This window comes from Takifugu flavidus, chromosome 10 (genome assembly GCF_003711565.1).
Source record: "Takifugu flavidus isolate HTHZ2018 chromosome 10, ASM371156v2, whole genome shotgun sequence".
Taxonomy (NCBI): domain Eukaryota; kingdom Metazoa; phylum Chordata; class Actinopteri; order Tetraodontiformes; family Tetraodontidae; genus Takifugu; species Takifugu flavidus.
Genome location: NC_079529.1, coordinates 13412520 through 13430925, shown reverse-complemented (window position 1 = coordinate 13430925; position 18406 = coordinate 13412520). Strand labels below are relative to the sequence as shown.

General features: G+C 44.3%; 1 protein-coding gene across 4 annotated transcripts; it reads left to right on the top strand.

Annotated features, from left to right (window-relative positions):
• Nucleotides 1-325: 325 nt before the first annotated feature.
• sv2a (synaptic vesicle glycoprotein 2A) lies at nt 326-17720 on the top strand. 4 transcript variants are annotated; one of them, XM_057045250.1, is made up of 13 exons: nt 329-625; nt 3883-4654; nt 7704-7884; nt 8277-8428; nt 8753-8886; nt 9123-9212; nt 10700-10807; nt 12359-12447; nt 12828-12992; nt 13217-13350; nt 13481-13687; nt 14431-14590; nt 14741-17720. In XM_057045250.1, exons 2-13 carry the CDS (start codon nt 4045-4047, stop codon nt 14922-14924), a joined length of 2214 nt encoding a protein of 737 aa, XP_056901230.1. In that variant the 5' UTR covers nt 329-625; nt 3883-4044; the 3' UTR covers nt 14925-17720. The 4 variants fall into 4 exon arrangements, with proteins under 4 accessions (XP_056901231.1, XP_056901230.1, XP_056901228.1 ...); XM_057045248.1 differs by having other exon boundaries at nt 329-634; XM_057045249.1 differs by having other exon boundaries at nt 624-884.
• The last annotated feature ends 686 nt before the right edge of the window (nt 17721-18406 follow it).

Sequence of the window (18406 nt, the reverse complement as noted above, 5' to 3'; positions counted from 1 at the left end):
ATTAGCGAGAGGAATTTCTGAAATACAAATAAATTAAAAATAATAAAGTATTCAATTCCAGCACTGGTACATTTAACATTCACAAAGAAGCTGCGAACATGACTGGAACTAAAAATTACACGGCAGAAACTGAGATGTCGGCGTAATTTTACTGTAAGTGCGGCACATTTTTACTGTTAGTCCTGATAATCATTTTGCAACACGAGTCTAATAATTTGCCTCTATGAAAGGCATCATTTATTTATTAAATTTTATACGTTTCCCTTATTGCATATGACCAATATAAAGGACACACGCACGGGGAGTCTCTGGAGCAAACCACCGGGACGCGCAGCGGGAGGCTGGCAGCGTTTCTGTCTCAAGTAAAATAAGATTTTATCATTTCCGACAGCGAAACTGTGCGTGGCGCAGATAAAATGCGTGTGTTTTCAGAGGATGTCGCGCAAACAGCAACTGTCGTCCCCTTGTCTCCGGTCCCCTTCAACCCGAGAGGAATGGTGTCTGCTCAATGAGGACCAGGGAGGAGGGGAGGGGGGTGGAAGTACACGGAGAAGGCGGAGGAGCGGAAAGGTGCAGGTTCTGCTACTGTGCGCATCACTGGAACCCGGGACCTGTCTGCTTCATGGTATTTAAGGTGACTCCTCTGCACACACACGCGCACACACACAAATGGAGAGAGGGTCTTATCTTTTCGTGCTTAATTTGCTCATCTACTGCCATTACTGGTGGAAGGACCAGACCTTTATCGGCACACGATGGATTTCCAGCGCCGGTAACGAGATGCCTCCCGGAACCCTGTCGGCACAATATAAATGATAGAATATCTCTTTAAAAAATGACCATTTAGACTTTCTTTTACTCTCCGCGGATCGTCTTGTAGGGAGGTAAGAACGATCATCATCAACCTTCACTGGGGGAGGGGTTGGGGACAAGGTTAGGAGGTGGCGAATCTTGTATTTTATCTCATTAACAGCACACGCGGTCAGCGGCCAGCTGAGCCTCAACTGCGCCTAATTTGGGCTGAGATGCCCTTGGCCGCCCCATCGCCGCCTGCCCCTCTTTTCCCTTAAATCTAACGCATCGTTTGTAGAATCCACGTCAACCTGTGGTGAAAAAAGTGGGATTTGCGTGTTTTAGGGTATATGCGGGGGCTTCAGAATGCCGGTCCAGTGCGTGCTTGTTCTGCGTCGTGTGCTAAAATGACCTTGTAGAAGCCCATCGGGGAGAACGTGATGGAGGCAGAGACTGATGGAGAGCAGCGTCTCTGCTGCTCGCCTTTGTGCTCTGCGGTGATCACTGACAGGGACGTGGCTTTTTCACATTAAAGAAGCCCTTTGATGGAAACAGAGAGGTGAATACCTGCTGGACTGTGATCTGGCCCTGGTTTGTGCCTTCTGCATGATGAGGTGATGTGTTTTACACCCTGGTGCATCAGATGTCCTGCGCCTTTGGCAGCCATGACTGCAGCACATCCTTTGCATCCAAACTACATGAGGGGTGACAGTAACAGGAACAGCTACCTGCACAACTTTCCACACACTTCCAGGCTCTTTTGCTCTGCGTGAGGCTTGAACCAACACTCAGCTCAGCACTGTACAGCATCCCGAGGTCAGGAACTGTTATCTAAAGCCATCAACACTAAAAGGAAGTTATCCAGTGCAGCATTTGATCATTGTCCAATTAAGGCTCGCTCGGTTATTAATTGCACTTGTGTTATTGCTGCACAAGGCGAGACTCTAGATCTTCCTGATGGGGATTTTTTTCCTCCCTCGCCCACCGTTTAACACAGATCATGTAGCAAATATTATTTTAAATGTCCAGCAATGATTCCTTCGTGGTTATCCATACAATTTTAAATCATGGTGGAAAAGATAGCTTTTCCACCAGTTTGCTAGGACAACATTTGGGTCTTTGTGCCCCAGGTTTCAGCTCGGTGCTTCAAGGAAAACGTTGGTTCACTTCAGCTGCTTGCTCAGCCTAAGGCTCAGGTCACTGTTGAAGATTTTCTGAATCACTGAAAAATTCTTTCCTGTGTCCAGACGGGTGAGGGCAGGCAGTGATTAGTGTAAGTCTGAATGGTTCCTCAGGTGAGATCGCGACTGCTGATGCAGATTCAGAAGCTTGACTTGATATTTATCAACCTGTGTTTGTTCCTCGTGTACCAGAAGGGCAAACACACATGCCTTTGTTTGGATCCGGTGATTGTGTGTGAGTTAATAGTTGATCGGGTGTGTAGCTGTTACAGATTATACCTGTGTAAACCTGTAAACAGCACACTGCTGTCGACTGTAGCTGTAGCCACCCACCATCTTGTTTTTGCCCAGTATCCACTGGTATATTTGCATCTATAATTGAGGAAAGAAAAAAAATTCTTCCCACACAGTTGTCATGGTGATGATATGAAGTAAAACATATCAATCCTTTAATTATTGCTCTTATGAACGTTGACTGTTTTATTACCTTGGTGGGTGGAATTCTGCTCTCTTTTAGTGTCGGCGAGCATGAAATAAATACGTGAAATACAGTCGCTCTCCAAGAACCCAACATGTTGTTAATGCAGAGCTCAAGAGAAGATCAGGGTTCAGGTTCCTGATTACTGTTTCCATTGCTTCATTGTTCAAATATTGTCCGCTCTGCACAAACACTGTGGTCGGAGACTCATTTTAATTTGCCTTTGCAGGTTTGTCCTGGGGGGGTCTTATCAGCTGGTGCTGAGCAGCAACTACACATTCTAGACAAGTCAAATTAATTTGTGTCAAAATGGACTGAGGCTGTGTTTGTGCACGAGGCCCAGCCGTATCCCGGGAATTACTTTGTGCTGGTTCTAGCAGCACTACTCGGCTCCTCTCAGTCTGAGGCTTTTTCAGTCCATTTTGTACTGAGCAAAGCCAAAATGGATGCAGAGAGCTTACGTCAGAGTGTTTGGCACGGTGTTGCTAAGTGCCTTCGGTGCCACCAGGGTGACAGAACACACTGGGTGGAGAAGGAAGAATGACGTGACTAATGTACACTGCATATTTGTATGTATCAGCCTCTGGTTGTCATGATCTGCCCCCCACCCCACCCCACTTCCTGCTGAGCGGCGGCTGCACGTCGAAAGCTCCTCGCGCTCAGAATGACTTCTGTGTCAGATGCAGCTGGAGTCCTTCCCCAGCGACTCGCTATTTAGGGACCTGGTGTCTGCGTGGTCTCATCAGCATTTCCGTGTTGAGGCCAGTCCCAGTTTGGTTGGCAGGAGTTCAGATAAAAGGCCATTTAGGTGTTTGGTAGAACCCATTAGAGCAGGTCACCAGTCTGGGCGCATACATATTTACTCATTGGACCATAAATAATTGAATAAAGAACGTATAAAATCACAATTGCTTGTATCTGTGCTGGTGAACGGATGAAGGCCTGTCAGGAATCAAAGTGCTGAGCTGTCTCTAAATCCAACATGCAGAGAATACTGATGAGTCTGATGTGTTCTGCACCACTTTTGTTTCAGTCTTTGATTCAAAATGTGTTTTTGATAGATGCTGCCATTTCCTTTTTTATCGGGTCAAGGTTTTTATTGTAACCCCTTACAAAACCAGGGGGAAAAAAAGCACAAATGTGCAGTTTTATTCAATTTTACCATCACAATGACCTGTATCACACCTTAGTGCACGTCACACAGATGCATGAGCAGTCTGTCTCTTTGGTGTTGTGCGATTGTTTGTTCCAATATTACATCTTTTTAAAAAAAAAATCATTCTTCCAGGCGCAGGGACGGTAAAGTTGAGTTATATTGTGTTTGATGTTGCCACCATCATGAAGAGTGCTTATCTGTATGTGTGTGTGTGTGTGTGTGTGTGTGTGTGTGTGTGTGTGTGTGTGTGTGTGTGTGTGTGTGATTCTCCTCAGCATCAGGGTCTGACATCAAGGTGGTCAGAGTGTGACAGCAGCAGCCACTAAGTGACAACATTTACCGGCTTCCACAAAATCCCAGTGGCCACTCATGTACTGGGGCTGCTCCTGATATATCCGAGTCCAAGCAGCAACTGACCAGCACCTCCAGGCCTAAAGATGGATGATGATGGACGTTACAGAGACGGCCGCTCGGACTTCATCCGCGGTGCGAAGGACATTGCCAAAGTTGCAAAGAAGCAAGTTGGGAAAAAGGTTGGGCGTGGCGTGGACAAAATGGCCGACGAGTACACCAGACGCTCCTACAAACGCTTCGAGGAAGAGGACGATGACGATGACTATTCTGGCGCCCCGGGCAACGACGACGGATACTACCGCAACGACAGCCGGGCCAATGACGACGAAGGACACAGCGATTCCACTGAAGGACACGATGAGGATGATGAGATCTACGAGGGCGAGTATCAGGGAATCCCCCGGGCCGACTCGGGAAAAGCCCCTGGCATGGATGGAGTGATGACCGCTGAGGCGCAGCAGTTCCGGGATCTGTCCGCCTACGAGGGGGAGAGGAGGAAAGACCAGGAGGAGCTGGCCCAGCAGTACGAGAGCATTCTGCAGGAGTGCGGCCACGGAAAGTTCCAGTGGACTCTCTACTTTGTCCTGGGGCTGGCGCTGATGGCCGACGGTGTGGAGATCTTTGTGGTCGGCTTTGTCCTGCCCTTTGCAGAGAAAGACATGTGTCTGTCCGAGCCCAACAAAGGCATGCTGGGTAAGAGCCACACACTGCTGCACCTCTCATGTTAGCATCATTGGAACATTGTCAGGCTTGTTATCAGGGACGTCTGATTTCTGATGTCTCCATTGTCCTTTTCTGTTCACATCTAAGTCTTTACTTTGGGAGATAACATCTAAGACACATTTAAAGACAATAGCCATGAAAACAGACCCCCCCCCCAAATCTATTAAAGAAACGCACCTAAAATGAAAACATTCTCACCTTTCCAGCAGGTCCAGCCTTCAGTCCTGATGCTACTTGCTGTACATATCTGCATTTGGGAATGTTCCTCCTTTCATCTTCTCAGATCCTCCTCAGAGTTGCTCAGCTATTTAAGATTTAGAGCATTATTTAGCTTTTCATTAAAAGAATTGCGCCATTCATCTTTCCTTCCACCCCGACCTCCTCCATGTCCCACAGCATGATGCTGCCACCATGTTCCACCACAGGGATGGGATTGGAAAGGTGCTGTGCTTTCCTCACACAGTAGAGTGTTAAAAAAAGTGAAATATTGGGTTAATCGGACCAGAGAATGCTTCTTGGCAAACTCGGTGGGTTTTCATCATGTGTCTTTTACTTTCTGTTCAGCATCCGTGTCATAATCCCAGATTAGTGGGGTGCTGCAGTGACGGTTGACCTTCTGAAACGTTCTCCATTCTGTGCTCTTTGGAACCTTCAGTGCGGCAGAATTTATTTTTGTTGCCTTCCTTAAATCTGCGCTTTCTTGCAATCTGGCTCTGAGTTCTGCAGGCACTTCTTTCGACCTCATGGCTTCAATCAAGTTATGGGACTAGCTCAAAGCTGGTTGTAACTCTTTAAATGACAAAGAACCATGCCCATTTTTACATTGTTGGCAGAGACCTCATACACATTTCTGCTTTTAGGAAGCAATGTTGGTCCATAAAGCCCTGGTGCTGATCCTGATCACAGGAGTCCCGGCTGTATGGCCTGAGCCACAGCGGCCCAGCTCTACCGCAAAATTCTTGTCACCCAACAGTTCTTTTTGCATTCTCATCACACTGTTAGTGTTGCTTCAGTTTTTCCATTTTCCTAAAGGTTCTGAATATATGAATAAAGCAGAGCATCTACACAGCTGAAGCCCCCCCCTCCCCACACACACACACACCTTCTCAGGCAGGGTTTGCATCATGTCCATTGGGACGAGCAGGAAGACACAACTGGCTCTGATTCTCTCCTCTCACTGTTACACAACATGCCTGACTCATCCTGCAAAGACATGTTTGCTCATGCCTCCCTGCATCCCCTGATTCCCAGCGTGCCCCCCCCCCCTCCCCGCTGCTGACACCTTTGTTTTCTTTACATAATGGAGCTACACTGGCGCCATAATGCCACCCAATATGATCCAAGCCGTGTGAGCCTGGTGTGTGAGGAGTGATGCGTGGGATGTTTGAACAGGCGGCAGAGAGGTGCTGAGAGGCTGTCATTGCTTTGCCCTTGTTGAGGCCTTGTTGCACTGGGAAGAGGAAGCTGGCGTTTGCCAAAGTCACCGTATTACAGCTCGTACTCGCTGCATGACAGCAGACGGAGAAGCGGAAATATGAATATATTTGAGAGTTTTTACGAGACGGAACTGTGAGAATCCAAAATAACTGCTCTGCGCCCTTTGTGACTCATATTCAGATCAGGAAGTAGCGCCAATAACAATAAGCTGTTGTCGGCTGGTGCCGACTCCCCAGAGTTATCGCCATCTGGCCCACACCTTCAACTGCTCGGCCAGTTTCGGCAGCTTTTATGGCTTCTCTTGCTCAGCATCTGCAGTGCATCTCCTGCACGGCAACGGCTGTGCAGCACAGCTTGTGGTGTGTTTTGACCCGGGGCTGCCTTTTCTAAATCGGGGAGAAAATTACGAGCAGCGTCGCTTGTGTTGCGATGGTATCGTTGGTGCCGTCCAGGGGCTTCGGCTCTTCCTTCTGGATGAGCATATGCTGATGAGGATGGAATAGTCCAGTGATCCACAGCCCCAGCATCATGCAGACTGTTAAATTAACCCATCAGAGGTTGCTGATGAACTTTGTGGTATCATAAAGACCCTGGGCTGGAAAATCGCCTATTAATAGTGCCTCCCCGTGCATCCACCCCCTCCTCATCCTTGTACACATGTGCCTCTGGGAGCTGTGTTATCGCGTAGACAGTCAACCATCCTCACTCTTTCTTTTCCTCTCTCACTGTAGCACTCTTTACATACAGCCATGCTCTTCCTTCACCCCTCCCCCCACCTCCCTTCCAGAGGGCTCACGTGCTTCTCCATCTCTCCGGCCCTTTAACCCCTCATTCTGCTCTGTTTTTTTCTTCCATCATCCTCTTCATAAGCAATACATCCGTCCTTCAAATCCGCATTTTGATCGTATGGATGTTGATGAGAAGCAGGTTTTTAAGATTGAATTCAAACACAATGCAGAAACCCGCCAGGCTTCCAAACGCTGAAGAGCAAAATCACATGTAAAGAAGCGGTGCAAAGCAAGCATAAATCAATTACTAGGCACATGCACGTAGATGTGGAACAAACGTGACCGTGAATCCTATAATGAGCAGCTGTTTAGCAACAGCAGAGACGTCCAGCGAGATGGTAAACTGGGCCCCTGCTGCAGTGGGACAGCAATAGGTCGTAACTCTGCTCTAATTTGCTTATGAAGAAGAGTCTGTTAACAGGCTCATGTTCTTTAACTCCAGTGATCCAGTGATGAGTCCAAAACCAAATCACAGCCTAACCCGGTGGCAGCAACTCCCACAGAATCTAGAATCCTCCAGAATCCTCCAGAGTCAGACTGAATTCTGCTTTCTGTGGTAGAATACAGTCTGAATTTGTTGTTTATTCAGAAGTTCGGGTGGTGAATGTTTCTCTTCAAGGTGATTTTTGGTTTCAGAAAATGGTTGCTTTGATGTTTATGCTTTCATCAGTGTTGTATCCAAACAGCAAAATGACAGCAAAACTTTCACACTTTGCAAATTGCGCCTCACAATTTTTATATTTTCACTTCCAAACTGGCGTGAACTTGATTTTTCTCCCACATTGTCTGCATAGGTCTGATCGTGTACCTGGGGATGATGGTCGGGGCCTTCGTGTGGGGGGGGCTGGCTGATCGCATCGGCCGACGGCAGACGCTCCTCATCGCGCTCTCCATCAACAGCGTGTTTGCTTTCTTCTCGTCCTTTGTCCAGGGATACATCTCCTTCCTGTTCTGCCGTCTGACCTCTGGCGTGGGGTAAGAAGACAAACAAGTCATATGTTGGGGTAACAGCTAGGGTAAAGCTCAGGTTCAGGTCCAAGCAGAAATAAAACACCATATTTAAAAATGAGAAGCAATCTCTGTCTGCTGCAGCTGGGTTATTAGATAGATAGATAGATAGATAGATAGATAGCTAGATAGATAGATAGATAGATAGATAGATAGATAGATAGATAGATAGATAGATAGATAGATAGATAGATAGATAGATAGATAGATAGATAGATAGATATTGGGTCCACAGAGATTGCTCCCATCATCAATGATCTTTCTTATTAGTTAGAACTGTCTAACTAACTCACAGTTTACAACTGGAGGCTTCTAATAATCTATGCATTTACATCCCTGCTTCCCTCTTCCCTGTGCAGTATTGGTGGCTCCATCCCCATCGTGTTCTCCTATTACTCTGAGTTCCTGGCCCAGGAGAAGCGAGGGGAGCATCTGAGCTGGCTGTGCATGTTTTGGATGTTGGGCGGTATTTATGCTGCTGCGATGGCCTGGGCCATCATCCCACACTACGGTGAGAGTAATAAATCAGGACATTCGCGATGTGTAGTCAAAGCTTTTATGTCATCCTGGAAAGTCTGGAGCTCCCATTTCTACAGCGCTGGGTGGATAATATTGAAGCATTTTGTCCAATTAATAAACATTCTAAAGATTGGGCGCTACTGTGTCGGCATTAACAAGACATTTCTCCGCACATGTCAAAGGTTTGCCCCCAATTATCCTCTAATTACAAGAAAATTTGCTCTGTGATGATCACAGAAGGTCACTCGTCACGTCCTTGCAGAGCTACAGGTTGCTGCCTTCTGATGCCTCCTCCTCCTTGTGTCTGCTCGCACAGGCTGGAGTTTCCAGATGGGCTCAGCCTATCAGTTCCACAGCTGGCGCGTCTTTGTGTTGGTGTGTGCCTTCCCCGCCGTGGCAGCCATTTGTGCTCTCACCACCATGCCTGAGAGCCCCCGCTTCTTTCTGGAGGTCAGACAAAAAGGGCAACTTCCCAGAATGTTTTCAAGATAAGTGTCGGTGTTTTCACATCCTGTAGCAGGCAAACGTTCTGCCAGGCAGCTGACGTTAGTTCAGGCGAAGGTCACAACTTTCAGAGATGTCTAAGACTGTAAAAACTCGCCCTAATTTTCATTTCCAGGTACAGCATAATGACATTGCTAATGAATGCTAATAAGCCTTCTGCTTGTCTCTGAATTTCCCCCCAGAATGGAAAACATGATGAGGCGTGGATGATCCTCAAACAGGTCCATGACACCAACATGAGGGCGAAAGGGTACCCAGAGAGGGTCTTTTCTGTAAGTCACACAGTCTACTAGGATTTAAAAACACATTCTTCATAATAAAATATACATTTTTGCTAGCTCATGCAAAAAAATAAACATGAAATTTTCACATATCCAGCACTTAATCAGGTTACGGTGATAGTGTAGATCTAATGTAGATGCTATATGAGTGACACAGTAAAGGTTCTTGGGCAGCATCATCAGTGTTACTTTGGAAAAGACAGTCTGGCAATGATGTGAAGCAAAAAGTGTCTCAGTTGAATCTTCATTCAGAACAATTCGGCCACACAGTGGCTTAAATAACGTGTAAAATGAAGACATCTGTAATATTTTATTATGCTTTTGCAAACCATGGTGTGATTAAAATTTAAACAATAGTAAAAGATTGAAAAACATCATGGTTTATTTAAAATCTGCCCCACATATGGCAATCATTGCGTTAAAACACATCTTTTAATGCTCGCTGAGGGAGGTTGTGTGACAGCTGCCATTTGTTTGTCTGTTAGCAAAATAACTGGAAAAGCTTTGAACGAATTTTAATGAAATTTTCAGGAAATGTTGATAATGGGACAAGGAACAGATAATTACATTATTGTAATGTAGCAGATTCCAGAGAGACTTTGGCCTTTAATCTTCCAAAGATCAAAGTCAAGGGGCCTTTATCATAAAGAAACCTTCTATGTTCCATAACCCTGCGACTGCCTATAATACCGATTGTGGTTAACTTGTAGTTATTTTAACTATGAACAACCTTTTTTAAAGGATGATAACTCAGATCTCTCTCCCCAAGTGCCTGTTTGGCAGCCATCTGTGCTCTTTGGCTGCTTTTTTTATTTCTCTAGTTTCCTCCTGTGACTTTTAAAGATTTCAAATTCTATGCTGCATATCAAAATCAGTATAATTATTTAGGCATAATCATAACAGGTATTCATGAGACATGTCAGTACGAAAGGTTAAGAGCTGGTGAAATGTTTTTCCCAGTTATAACTGTTAGAATTGATGAAAAATTAGAAATACCACTGTTATGGCTGTTGAACTACAGTAAAAAGTCACAACATACTTTGGCTAATCTGCTTTTTTAAGCTTCCAATGAGTTCTTGGGAGTTGTATTGTCTTCGGACACAGTGAAAACCAGCCAAACATATTGACTCCCCTCATGGCCTCGAAAAAAAGCGTCTTCATAATGTCTTAATCCCAGATGCTTTCACTGAATGTTGAATGTGCAGGGTTGGTAAATAAAGTCTGCACAAGCAAGCAATCCAATAAGTTTAGTAAAACCGGCTTTACACACAGAAAGGATGCTGGAGGGTTCGTACACAACAGGAAGGATGAGGAAGCAGCTTTAAATAGACGAGGAAGAGGAAACCCAGAGCAAATAACCGCTTTCCCCAACCTCCAATTAAATGGACAAGAAAATAGGATGAACTTGATCAGGAAACCCGGGACTTTAATGCGTGCAGGATGGAATGAAATGAAGATTAATTTTCGGTTGTCTCCAGGTGACCACCATCAAAACAGTGAAGCAGATGGAGGACCTGGTGAACCTGGGCGATGGTGCCGCTTGGCATGAGAAATGGAGGATAAAGCTTACCACGCTTTTCCATCAGGTAATAAACTGTGAAATGTGCTGCTGCTCGTGGTCTTTTACACCTGATATGACACATTTTCTCCATTACCGTACCTGTAACATCAATCCAGGCCACAACTGAAGCATTTGTGGTGTGTTTAGTGACTGTTTGATGCTCCTGTCTTTGCTGTGCTGTTGATAACTTTTCTCTTTTGTTATGTCATATCTGGAAAGGCGACCCATATGCAGACCTTTCATTCAGGGGTGTCTGGTGCTGTCTTCATTTCAAGCTCTCTTTACATTGAACTTAAATTCAACCCACAGGACATGTTGAAGGTGCAACAAGTGAGTGCTTGTTGATGGAGGTTTCAAGGCTGAGGAATTTTTACAAAACCATCGCTGTAGAGACAGGAGGCAGGAGCGTCAACCTGGAAGCAGGAGATAGTGGGTGTTCATTGTGACCACTAGAAGATTCTGGTTTCCTCAGTCCTCAGTCTAACTGCCGTGAGTCACTCTGGAAGAGCTGATTTGAGGAGGAAAACGTGGGCGGGCCGATTTAAAGGTGCTGAGCACCTGATATTCCTGGGAAGGGAATAGTGTGTCCATAACCACACTGGTGGACATAATCATCCAAGGGCAGCTATACATTCAGGGAGGAGGAATTTACAGAAATCCGGCTCCAGTTCCTGGCTGCTATGTTGTGTTTCACCCCTACAGAGGCTCAATGTGCTTGACAGAAATCCTTCAGACCTGCAGGACTAACAGTGGTCCTGGGTCAGACTAGGTCTGATGGGATGTGACAGTGTCTAGTGACGTCTTTGTCAAGCAGGTTAGATGTTTCCCTGACTGAGGTGAGTTTTGGTAAAGCCATAAAATGCACACAGAAAATGACCTGTCGCAGTGTGTCTGCTTGAGTTACCTCTGGAAGGAGGTAAATCTAGACGACTGAGCACCCACCATCGACCAGAACCAAGCAGGAAGATGCTGAGAGGCATGCGGTTCTGCCAGAGACACAGAAATGAGTATCTCCAGATGTTCTGGACCACCAAAGGTGCCAACAGGGCAGCAGCTGGGTGTGGTATGAACAAGGATGACTGGGATTAATACCCCCGCTGCAGGACCTCAGACCTTGGGTCACACAGCTGGGTAGGAGCTGGCTGGACTTTCTGGAAAGCTAAATGGACTCGATCTCACATCACTGCTGCAAGCACACAAGATGATGAAGCATGGACAACTGGACATGAGTCATTTGGCTGACTCAGTCCTACTCTGTCCTGCTCTGTCCCACGGTGCCCCTGTCATCCATCTTATGCTACAGCAAGGACAGACAGGGCGGCAGTTGGACCTCAGCGGTGAGAGGACACTGCACCTTCCCTCTTAGACTTTTTGGTCTTCTGGAGGTACATGAGATGAATCTGGAGGTTTGTAGTCAGCCTGAGCTGAGAGGCTACAAGCAGGAGCAGCACTGGTTTCTCTTACTGGACCTGTTAATTTAGGGGCTGTACTGGGACCTGATGAGGTGCCTGATGAGATGTCACATGTTCACTTTTATATTGTTATTTTCTGGGCTGATTTCCATGTATTCTTTCAGGTATGGAGTAATTTTCAGGCTGTTTTCTCGCCGGAGTATCGTCGCACTACCTACATGATGATGGCTGTGTGGTTCTCCATGTCCTTCAGGTGAGACCGTCTCACAGGTGACCGTCAATGCTGATGTGGCACAAATGTTTGCCAACTTGTTTGGTGATTCTGAGGAATTGTTGGTGGAGAAGGAGCTAATGTGAGGGCGGAGAATCAGGTTTCTGTGTCACAGCCAGGACATAGTGTATAAATATTTGAATGATTCTAGGAGGAGAGAGTGAGGGAAACAGTTCAATTTAGGTTGAAGAGTATAAGATTAAGGTAATGAAAGACTTGCACGTTTAGGTGCGTTAGTCTTGTCTGGTGTAACAGCTGAAAATAGGAGCATGTAAAGAAACCTGCTGTAATCAAGCCCATTGTAATTCTAATCACACGTTAAAAAGCAGGTTATTTTACTGCAGCCTTCTCTCCTCCTCCAGCTATTATGGTCTGACCGTGTGGTTCCCCGACATGATCAAGTACCTGCAGAAGCAGGAGTACTCGTCACGTACCAAGGTATTCATCAAGGAGAAAGTAGAGCATGTCACCTTTAACTTCACCTTGGAAAATCAAGTCCACCGCCAAGGAGAGTACTTCAATGACAAGTGAGTCCCCGGTTGGGTGGTTGTATTGATCTGCTGAGTCCTGTCATGATGTGCAGACTGTGTTAACATGGATCCATGATGAGGCTTGATTGCATCACTAGGAGCAACTGGAGTCCTACAGCAATCATATCAGCTCTAAAATACAGAGGGGGTGGTTTTAAAAAGGAAAAATCTCAGACAAAACACCATTTTGCTCGAGTCGTTTTCTCCAATGTCGTGTCCAGATTCATGAACCTGAAGATGAGGTCGATGGTGTTCGAGGATTCCCTGTTCGAGGAGTGTTTCTTTGAAGATATCACCTCCAGCAACACCTTCTTCAAGAACTGCACCTTCATCGCCACCCTCTTCTACAACACAGGTAGGACTGAGCGTGCGTCTGACCAACGGAGACGAGGCTTCTGTCCCACAATCAGAACCACACGCTGACAACACAGATGCTAAACGCTCCATCCTCTGTACCCCCTCCCTTCCCCGTCATCATATTCCAGATCTTTTTAAGTACAGACTGGTCAACTGCAGACTGATCAACAGCACTTTCCTGCACAACAAAGAGGGCTGCATGCTCAGTGACGTCAGCGACGAGAACAACGCCTACATGGTCTATTTTGTCAGTTTTCTGGGAACTTTGGCCGTCTTACCTGGGAACATAGTCTCCGCGCTGCTCATGGACAAGATCGGGCGGCTCAGGATGTTGGGTAATCACAACACAATGTGGCAGCCAACTCTGGATTTTTATGTGTTTAAGATGATAATTATTTAAAGATATTTTGCTACTGATCCCGTCAAAGAGTAAAAATATTAGGTCAGATTCAAATCGATGACTGCCCATTTATCTTCTGTGGTTTAAATGGGTAATAAGGGTTTAATGAGTTTATATTTTTTAAATGTCTTTACTAAATAAGAGAAAAAGATATTTATGAAGAACTGAATAAAACCCAGTAAGGGGACATCAGGAGTAAACAAGTGGGTTTTAACTTTCTCCAGTTTCCATCAAATGTAGAATTTAATGGATTTACAACCAAAATTCCACACAAAACCAGATATAATGCACTGAAATTAGCAATAGTGCATCAGCCCCCCCCCATCTGCCCCTAAAATTAAACACAATTCAGTGATTATTTACCTGCGCTTTGGCTTTTATTGATGAAGTTTTTTTTAAAATATACAGTTAACTCGAAGAGGCTGGAGGAAATCACTGTCAAATCAAACCACATCATCATTTCAGTCCAAAAATTTGGTCTTTGAATTGAACTTGAATGGAAACTTTTTTACCTCATGCTTGTGATTTTCACCATCACCTTCCTCCTCGTCTCTTACTGACAGACAGGTGAAAGTAAAAGTCTTTCTGACTTCATCTTCATGTCTGTTCAGCAGCTTTTGCACAGTTTTCCACTCCTTTACTCACACGTTTTCATATCTGTCTTTTCTCCTCCTCCAGCGGGCTCCAGTGTTATCTCCTGCATCAGCTGTTTCTTCCTGTCCTTTGGCAACAGCGAGTCCGCCATGATTGCTCTGCTGTGCCTGTTTGGGGGAATCAGCATCGCCTCCTGGAATTCCCTGGACGTGTTGACGGTGGAGCTTTACCCCTCTGATAAGCGGTAGGTTGTTGTGGTATTCTGGGCTGGCATAACAACCTCTGATTTCTGACTTTGACATTTTTTCTAGCTCCCTCTTGTGGACTTTAGTGGTAAAAACATGTTGCGGTGGATGTGTTTTGACTCTTTCTTTTCTAATTTCTCTTTTCTCAGAACCACAGCCTTCGGCTTTCTCAACGCCCTCTGTAAACTAGCGGCTGTTTTAGGTATAAGCATCTTTACTTCCTTTGTGGGTATCACCAAGGCCGTGCCCATCCTGTTTGCCTCAGGGGCCCTGGCAGTCGGCAGCTTTCTGGCCCTCAAACTCCCAGAGACGCGGGGTCAAGTGCTGAAATAATGTGACGCCAGCAACTTTCCATTTGGAGGGTAGACGAAAAAATAATAAATCATTTTCTCACTCTGTGAATGAGCAGCTGAAGAGCCCCTCACATCCTACCGTACCCTTTAACCCCCTCAAATCCTCTAAATGTATTTATGCAGAAGAGTGAGGAAATGTGCTGTAAATATTCCGTTTGGATTGTTTTAAAGATGAACCTCCAAGAATAACCACACATTAGGATGCCTGTATGAGCCACTTCTGGAACATGAGGCTTATGTAAAAAGGTCAATAAGAGCATGATAATGCATTTCCCTTGGATATGATGTAAGGTATTCATGTAGATAGGGTCAGCTCTCCATATCAGCTGGTAGAGGTTGATAAAAGCCATGCGCAAAGACTTGTAGAAGAGGGCACCGGTCCATAGTCTTCCCCATTCCTCTAAGAACATCAGCTTACTTCAGGTCTTCAGTCATTCACTTTTGTTGGACTTCAAATCAAAAATGCAACAAGTCCGGATTGGAGGCATTTTTGATGGACCTCATTTGGCTTTTCCTTCTTTCTTTTTCTCCTGATGTCTGGTGTTGGTGAGCAGACTGGCTCTTTTTATTTATACAGTTTTATTCTTTTATTTTTTTTACGTTAACATGCCAAGTTCTGGCATGTTTTTCTTTGTTCCTAGAATATGACAAGGCCACCGATCCTCACTTATTCGCCTGTCATAAACCATATTTAACACTTTATTTCACAATAAAAACCTCATTTGTTGTCCCCTCGTAAGCGCAACCATTTGACAGTGTGACGGCCTCTAACATTTTTACCTGATAAAAGTGTTAGAAATGTCACACACAAATGATGCATCAAGTCTCTTTTCTCTTGTACCATGTCTTTCAGAGGATTTAGTGCATGCCCTAACGTACGTACATACGTACGTACGGCTGTGTTGTTGAGCGTTTAGACATTTTCTGGCCAAAGTGACTTTTATTCTGCTATTTCAGGAGGCTGATGATGCCCATTACATTCTTCGTGGAGACCACTCCATATAAATCCATTTATATATTTATTTTATTCAAAATGTGGGAGAAAAGCAGATAATCACAGGGCGATAAAAGGAAAACGATTCTTTGAGTTTGTGTTTTTAATACATTTGCAGTTTGTGCTGGATCTTTGTGTCTTTTTGTGTGTTAGCTGTAATACTGGACTGAAGGTGGTCAGGACTTGTACAGCCTGTTTGCTATTAATGGATCAAGAGTTCAGCACAAAAACTATTGGGAGTAAAATTAGAGGAATTAGTCTTGGCTGTGAATTAAGGTGATATGTTTAGTACTGAGGATTAAGCTGCAGTTGAGTGAGGATTTGAGCTTTGTAATATAAAGCACATGTAATGATATATTCATAGAAATTGAGATTATTCCATGAGAATCACTGCCAGTGGCTGATGTCATCCCATTCTGGTAAAAGCACAGCGTGTTGGTGGACATGTGTTGCATGGAAAACATTAAGTTGAACGCAGAAGGTTTCTAAACTGCCATTTTGTAGGATAGCAGCCATAAGAGGACGACAGCTGAGTAAACAGACTCCCATGTCCACTGAGCGTGCACTGTTGTACTGGCACAGATTTGTGACGCCTTCAGTTCCGACTGAAGTGAGAATTAAAGCACTAAGAATCAAATCAACCGGACTGTAGTGGCTTGTTTGACCTTTTCATTTGGCTTCGGCCTAACTCATCCACAGCCTGCCTGTAATCCATCAGTGTGCCATCTCATGAATTATTGCCAAATATTTTCTATGGCCTGATCACACCTAACTCCCATCAGTTCTATCATAAATATATATGACTAGTAGTTCTTATTATAGAACTAATCAGATAGAGCTTTGACCTTTCTGAGTAAGTTCTGGTTTTCAGCTGTTCAGCTGTTTAAAATATCCTTCTTTCGCGTGCTGAAACTGCAGGAAATGGTGGCTTCAGAATCCAGATTGGCTGTCACATCATGGAATACCTATAGATTATTCTCATGAAAGCACAACGATATTTGTATATGATCACTAATCAATAAAAATGTAAAGGTTAACAGTCAGCAGTCCCTCTCTCAAGTATGTGCTGTTGTGTGTTTCTGGCATTAATAGAGTGACGTGAGGTTATGAGGGTAATAGTTTTTAGAGCTCCATTCAGGTGATCAGATTTGTCTCTGGTATCCACATAATCTATGTTATGTATGTTTTTAAGAACGTGTTGCTTTTGCAACATTAAACAACGAGTGAAAAATAAAGCACTAAATCTTCGTCTCTTACGGTCTACAAACCTATTTGGAATTGGAGCAGGAAAATGCCCACTGACCTTTGCCTCGCCTGTGAAAATGCCGAGTGCTTGCTCATACGAACGTGAGACTGATGGCTGACATTCATGTGTACCCTCCAAGTCCTGAAGCTTCTGTCTGTGAGATTGCCATGAATCAATGTAACAAAGAATTTACCACGTTTGTCATTGTATTGTGCTGTAGCAACTGTAGTTGATTGTCAGTGTAGACACTGTGAAATGACACACAGACACACACACGTGTCTAAGAGATTTTGTGTATTTGTAAACAACAGTGAAATATAAATAAACACATTAATGTTAAATGCAGGTAATAAATACAATCATTTCCAATACAGTTTATCAATCATAGTTGATCACAGATATCATCAGTTGTGTTTCAGTGTATGTGAGAATTTGTTTTTTTCCGAGTGTTGATTGGCTGTACCCTAAGGTGTGCAATTGACTTTAAAATCCACAATGAACAACAATCATGAAGAATAAAACTGGAAAAAAATGAATATTACTTTTTGTCTTTCTGTCAGTTAAATATGTTCTACCTTAAACTGCCAGAATCTCAAATGACTGGTTAAAAAGCACAGTCCTGGCTGGTTAACACCGTTTCACTGCGTATGAGTGCATATTCGTGTTGGAATAAAAAATACATAGATATGAACAAGAAATGGTATCAATGCGGAACTGATGTGGCTATACAGTATATTAAGGTGTATGAGTTTATAACTGAAGAATGAAAGCAAAAGATATTTTATTATTGGTTTACTAATTATCAAAGTGCAAAGTGAGTGGTATGAAGAGAAGAAACTCTAAACACTTGTAAATTAATTAACATCAAAAAACAAAAGGGCTCAGGCGACCTCTGCTGGACAGTTTATGTAATTATTTAGTTTTGCTGCCGTTCATCAATCCTGCCACTGGTGGCGCAAGTGTGCGTTTCTAGTCCACGAAGAAGACGTTTCTTCTGTTATGATATTGAATTTGTTCCAATAGACGTAATGAAGAAAAGACGCATAATGTCTAGTGTTGTTTCTAGACGTACAGCCAATAATATAAAAACTTTGTAATGAGCAGTTATTATGTCATAAGGCCATATATACATGACACATAAAGATTGATCAAATGGGTTACAGCTTTAAGTTATTTGACGAATTTGCCGTAAGAGTCGCTGCTGTTGCGGTTGTGTGTAATA